Genomic DNA, 6000 nt, shown 5'->3' on the forward strand with positions numbered 1-6000 from the left:
TGTGCTCTTCTGTTTCATTGGCTTCTCTCACTCTGGCATTACACTGGGACATTTTGGCCCCCTTGTCCCCCAGGGGCACATAAAATGAGTGAATAACTTTTTGATCTGGGCTCTGTCTGTTGGAACTTCCTACCCACATTCAGGGGATAGAAAGAAAATATTAATTACTGCATGACACTGAATAAGATATTCCAGGTCAGGAAGTTGAACAAATTGATACGAATGGTGGACAACAGTGATTCAGTGATTCACTGTGGGCAATCTGAAAATGATGTGTGTGTGAGAGCAATAAACTGTTTAAGTTTTTTTTAGTTTTTCTAGATAAAGCCTGAAACAGCTATAAAAGAAAATATATTGACTGTGACATGATAATATTGTTCTTCGATTATACAGAATGAAACCCAGCTAGTTGCTGAGTATGCTTACATTTTTTGAACACATACCATGGGGCTAGATCCTGTGGAATACAAAGATGAATAGGCTAGAGTTCCTGTCTTCCAGAGCCCACAGGCTTAGCAGTGTGGGGGAAGTTTATATTTTCAGGGAAATTGGCACCTACAATGCAGTTGCATCTGGGAGTGTCAGAATAACAAGCTCAGGAGGCATTTTTGTCTTGGCAGCTGCTTTGCCTACTCACCTGGAGTTCAGCTGTACAATCTGAAAGTAATAGCATCCCAGTGAAATATTACCCCCATGGCTGGCAGATCTTTCAACACTATAGGCAATGCCAGTACACTGTGTGTTGTGTGTGCCTGTGTGAGTGTGTATAGCATGAGACACATATAGCTGTGCTTGAAGCCACCAGAGCTTGTATTCTGATAGGTTTATTTGTAGTTGCTAATTCTCAATTAATTTGTAGAGAGATTTTCCTTTAGAGCTCTGATTGCATGTTCTTTGGATGGTATGTTTTATTATTTTTAAAGAGGTTGTAGATCCTTTTTTAGGTTTCTTATCTTGCTTTCTAAAAGGTAGAGCAGGCCTAATCATGAGCATATTTTGGGACTAATACCCACTTAAATTTATTCTTAAATGATTTCCTCCTTAATCAAGGCACAGTTCATATTGGTCAGAACAGAAGTAGAGTAGATTTCATTCCCCTGTGGGCTGTTGGTAAGGTGAGGAGGTTGGTGACTTGGAGGCTTGTTACCTTGATCTGGAGGAAGGGATCCTATTTGGGGGGATTGGTCTCAGGAATGACTAAATACTCTGCAACGTGCTGCTTGCTTTCTTACCCAGTCTACGCCTGCAAGCTCTCCGACCGGGAACATCCACTCTACCTGCGTTTGGTAGCAGGGCCCAGAACAGACACGCTGAGTTTTGTTCTTCGTGAACATGAAATTGGAGAGGTAAGTGATTGTTCATTATTGCTTTAAACTCTGTGGAACAGCTGGCCCTGTTTTATTGCTCTCGTGACTTGACCACTGAGACGGGGGGAGGGAGACAGATTTTGAATCAGAAATGAACCCAAAGTTAGCCTACAGTGTAATTCTCTTACAGCATTATGTTGGTCTGTAATTCTCAGAGGTGGGAGAAAATAAAATTTTTTACTTGATCTCCATCCAAAGAGTCATTTTCACTCCTTCCTACCTCCAAATTACTCTGATTCAGCTGAACTTTGAAAGCTGACACTCTCCATATGTTTGCTACTAACAAAAGTCTCCAGGCTAATTCCCTTCTAAAGAGAAATAAAAGGAAATCTGATCTCTTTACGGGGAAAGACATTTAACTTTCTAGAATCTTTTTTCCCCCTTTGTCCAGTCAAATGATTAAGAAATTATGTTTCCATATGCATCATTTGCCATGTTCTCTCCAGGGAGGATTGTATTTAGCCAGTTCAGTAGAAGAAAAAAGCAATTGGGACTGCCCTCTAGATCAAATGTCAACTTCAAAATGACACTTGAGCAAATCTCTAAGGCTCTGTGTCAGTCTTCTGTCTGGAGCAGGAAATGGTATGTAATATCCCTGTAGGACATTTGGTGGTACAGTGAGAATAGGGTTTCTAGGTTAAAAGTTAGGAAGCCAGGACTCTGCCTCTTTCTGTTTGTTAAATTGGAAGCATGACCTTGGGTAAATCTTCTAAGCTTTCAGCCCTCACTATTAAAATCTGTAAAGTGGGACTAAATTTAAAAGGTAGTTTTGAGTCACAATTAGAAATGTATGTGAACATGCTTTGTAAGTAGTACATTTATATATAAACGTTTATTCAGGGAGTTTTAGGAAGACAGTTATCTTAAACATTTTTTGAAGTTTCTTTTGATCTTGGTGTTTTGAAGCTTTTGAAGAAGTTCAGACTCTCATTCTGGGGAGAAAGTTACTGCACATGTCTACTTTGGCTTTGCGTCTCTGCATCTTTCGCTCTGAAAGCTTAAGCCAGACGCATTAGCGTAATCTAGTCAACACTTTATTTTTCTTGTTCTTGGTCTTTTAAGTATTTCAGATAGCTTAGTGCAACTTGAGCTACATTGTCTGGGAAGGAATTAATGTCAAGTTAGTTTTGAAATTTACTTTGCATTATGCTTTAATGTTCTAGACTGCGGTATGGGACCTCTGTATGGTGTTCTTGTTTCTTAGTTATTTAAGGAAGGGAAGAAACTTTCCACAGCTGTTACAGGGTGGGAGAGAGAAGATATTTTATATGATGTCTTTATTTTAGAGACCTCAACATATGTGAAACATAAAATGTTAAATTTAAAAAAAATTAACAGAATATTCTAATGTAGAAAGTTTTGCTCCTTATTCCATGTTCCTCATTTTCTTTAATAACCAGCCTCAAACTCCACTCCAGGAAGTCTTCTTCATTGAGACCACTTAGTGTTTTTGTCATTGTCCTCTGTTCATTGGTAATTAGGTTGTCCCATCAGACAGTGATTCTCAGCCGGGACCCAGGGTCCCCTTTGGGAGAGGAGGATGTTTTTGAAAAAAACCTCCCAGATGATGCCAAATACCCCGCTTGTCGTTCACTGCTTTAATTTTTAAAAAGTTTTTTTTTTTTTTTAAAGCGTATTTTGTGCCAGCTAAGTACCAGGTGCTCTTAGGGAAATGGAACACAGAGCTCCAAGGGTCAGAGACAAACCCCAGAGAGTGAGAAATACAGCAGTTGCAGTGTAGGTTAAGCTGTGGGTGACATGATACTAAGCAAATAATTTTTTTGTTTTTTAATAAGAGACAGAGTCTCACTCTGTTGCCCAGGCTGGAGTGTAGTGGTGTGATCACAGCTCACTGTAACCTTGATCTCCTGGCCTCAAGTGATCCTCCTGCCTCAGCCTCCCACAGCACCTGGCTAATTTATTTTATTTTACTTTTTTAGAGACCAAGGGTCTCGCTATGTCACCCAGGCTGGTCTTGAACTCTTAGCCTCAAGCAGTTCTCCCACCTCGGCCTGGGATTATAAGCATGAGCAACTGCACCCAGCCTGTAATACTTTTAAATCTTGGTTGTCTTCAGGGCTGCCAGTGTTCCATGAGGGCTTCTAAGAGACTAAGTCCTGGGTGGGAAAAGAGGGGGGAAAAGTGGTGGAAGGCTTCTTAGAAAAGGTGGTGGCATTTAAGCTGAGATGTGAAGGATGAGTAGGAGTTCACGGCCAGGCAGAGTGGAGGAAGGGAGAACAGGTACCAGGCCACTTGGGGTAGAGAGCGAGGCTCAGTGTAGGGAAGACGGGGCTGGAGAGGTTAGGATCTTTCATACGTTCCCTGAACAACTAAGGGAAGCCGTTGGATGGTTCTAAGCAGAGCAGAGTCTTGACCAGATTTGCATTTTACACAGGGTATCGTGTTTGGGGAACAGATTGGGGAGTGGAAGAGTGGAATGAGGAAGCCAGGTAGGAGGCTGTCCCAGGGTGCAGGAATAGATGATCGTAGCCAGCCCTAGAGGGCAGTGGAGAGAAAAGCAGGCTGAATGGAGAACTGTTTGGGAGGTGATAAGATTGTGGGAGGTGAGCAAGAAGGCAGTGACAATGAGGGCTCTCAAGCTAAGATGGAAGGAGCGTGGAGTTGTTTCTAATGCCTCTGGGGGTCAAATCAGGTGAAGAATGAAAGTGTCTAATGGACTTCGGGAGAGCCAGCTTGGAGGGTGGAGAAGCGGGTAGAGGGGTGACTGGAGCGTGGGGTGGACCGTGCCTTCTGAGGCCCTGGGCAGCCACACCTGCACGTGCCCGGTCAGCATTCCTAGGTCCTGCCTCTCAGACACCTGGCATTTTTCTGTTGGTGTTCTCTTACAGTGGGAAGCTTTCAGCCTTCCAGAACTACAGAACTTCTTGCGCATCTTGGACAAGGAAGAAGATGAGCAGCTACAGAACCTGAAGAGGCGCTATGCGGCCTACAGACACAAGCTGGAAGAAGCCCTCGGCGAGGTGTGGAAACCTGATTAAAGGCAGGGCTCTCCGCCAGCGAGGCGCGGTGCAGGACCCGTGTACAAACAGAAGCAAGTGCCTCACCTCTCCCAGGGCTGCGTTCTTGCCCTGAGATGCTAGGGTCTTGCCCTTTGATCTCTAGATGTAGTTCTCCAAACCTGGTCACGCAGCATCCTGCACCTTAAGCATCCCACGTAAGGGAGTCTGCAAGCTTGTTCTGTTACAGCACCGCAGTGTTACCTCTCGGCAAGCTGTGAACCTGTAGTCTCTTCAGGAGCATTCTAGAGTGCTTGGAAGCATGAACTCGGGGGTTTTTTTTTTTTTTTTTTTTTGTCCTTAATTTTCTTTTGGTTATTTTAATTATGTGATGATGATGTTAAGCTTAAGGTTGTGCAAATGATTTTTTAAAAGCTTAACTAGGAATCTCTCTGAATACTTGTCCTATTTTGAAACTACCTGTCTGTTTTGGTTTTTTTAAATGTCAGAGGAATCTATCCATGTGAATTGAAAGGCACAGGAATCTAGGAACTCTAAAGAAATTTGTGAAGGATGTTGTAGCATTTTGACAAAGAAAGTACAAGCAAGTTTGGAAGAAGGCATGTGTCGTGGTGGAGCGCTCAGGGCTGGGGAAGGTGGCTTGGCTAATAAGCTGAGGGTAGAGGAGAAAGGGGTAGTTGCTTAAAGATGAATTAAAAGCATTCAGTGTTGAGATGTTAGACCCATTTTAGGATTGCTTGATTTCCTGGTAAAATGTGGGAACAGAGCCAAAGAGGCAGGAGCTGAACCAAAAAGAGGGACCCATGAACTCTGCAGTTGACCAGAGAATCAAGCAGGTGGATCTTCAGAATCTAGGTGCAGGTGGGCCTCGCGCTGCTCGATCTGCCCCGATTCTGCCCTCTTGGAGTGGAAGGTTGAATTGGTGTAGCTTCTCTGCATGGGCAGGGTAATGGCCATGTGCTAACTCCTGTCAAGTTACATACAGTATATAGTTTGTCCCCTAAAGGTTGTTTTCAAAGTTGAAAAGCAATTTGGGTAGGAGCAGCTATTTTTCCCTAGATTGTTAGCTAGGAGATTTGTTATCAAGTAAAGGGCTCACAGCAAACTTTTGGACAATCACTCCCTTTCCTTTTATTCCTTTTTCTTTTCCTCGTCTTCCCTTTTTTCTTTCAGTTCCCTTCCTCCTTCCCTCTCTCCTTCCCTCCCTCCTTCCCTCCCTCTCTGCCTCCTTTCTTCCCTCCCTCTCTCTCACTACTTTTCTCTCTCCCTACTTTTCTGTCTCCCTTTCTCTTATCCATTGGAGGCTGCTCTTAACCTAATGTAGAACAAGGATGTTGAATAAAGACCCAAACCTACCAGATCTTCAGTTCCGAGGGTCGGCTTGACTGTGAGTAGGGAGGGGCCCAAGAAAGGGAGGAAAGTCTATACCTGGCTGACCACACAACAGGGGTTCATTATGGAAATATTTTAACAAAAGTACATGTTCCTGCCATCCAAAGAAATGCATGTGCAATAGAAGCCTTCCTTAAAATAGGCTAAATACCCTTGTTTTGTGCAGCCATTTATCTGAGAACAGAGGGAAAGGCGTGCTGTGGTTCCAGAGGAGCCTTACATTCTATTTTTAGTCTAGGTATTTTTTTGTTTATAAATTCCCA

General features: G+C 43.2%; 1 protein-coding gene across 1 annotated transcript in view; it reads left to right on the forward strand.

Annotated features, from left to right (window-relative positions):
• Positions 1-5612, forward strand: part of RASSF3 (Ras association domain family member 3) — a 68856-nt gene extending 63244 nt beyond the window's left edge. Inside the window, exons 4-5 of the mRNA XM_069489585.1 lie at positions 1237-1346; positions 4217-5612. Coding sequence (XP_069345686.1) covers positions 1237-1346; positions 4217-4366 — 260 coding nt within the window. The 3' untranslated portion in view covers positions 4367-5612. The remainder of the gene's footprint in view (positions 1-1236; positions 1347-4216) is intronic.
• Positions 5613-6000: the final 388 nt, after the last annotated feature.

Source organism: Eulemur rufifrons, chromosome 16 (assembly GCF_041146395.1).
Source record: "Eulemur rufifrons isolate Redbay chromosome 16, OSU_ERuf_1, whole genome shotgun sequence".
In the NCBI taxonomy this organism is placed as follows: domain Eukaryota; kingdom Metazoa; phylum Chordata; class Mammalia; order Primates; family Lemuridae; genus Eulemur; species Eulemur rufifrons.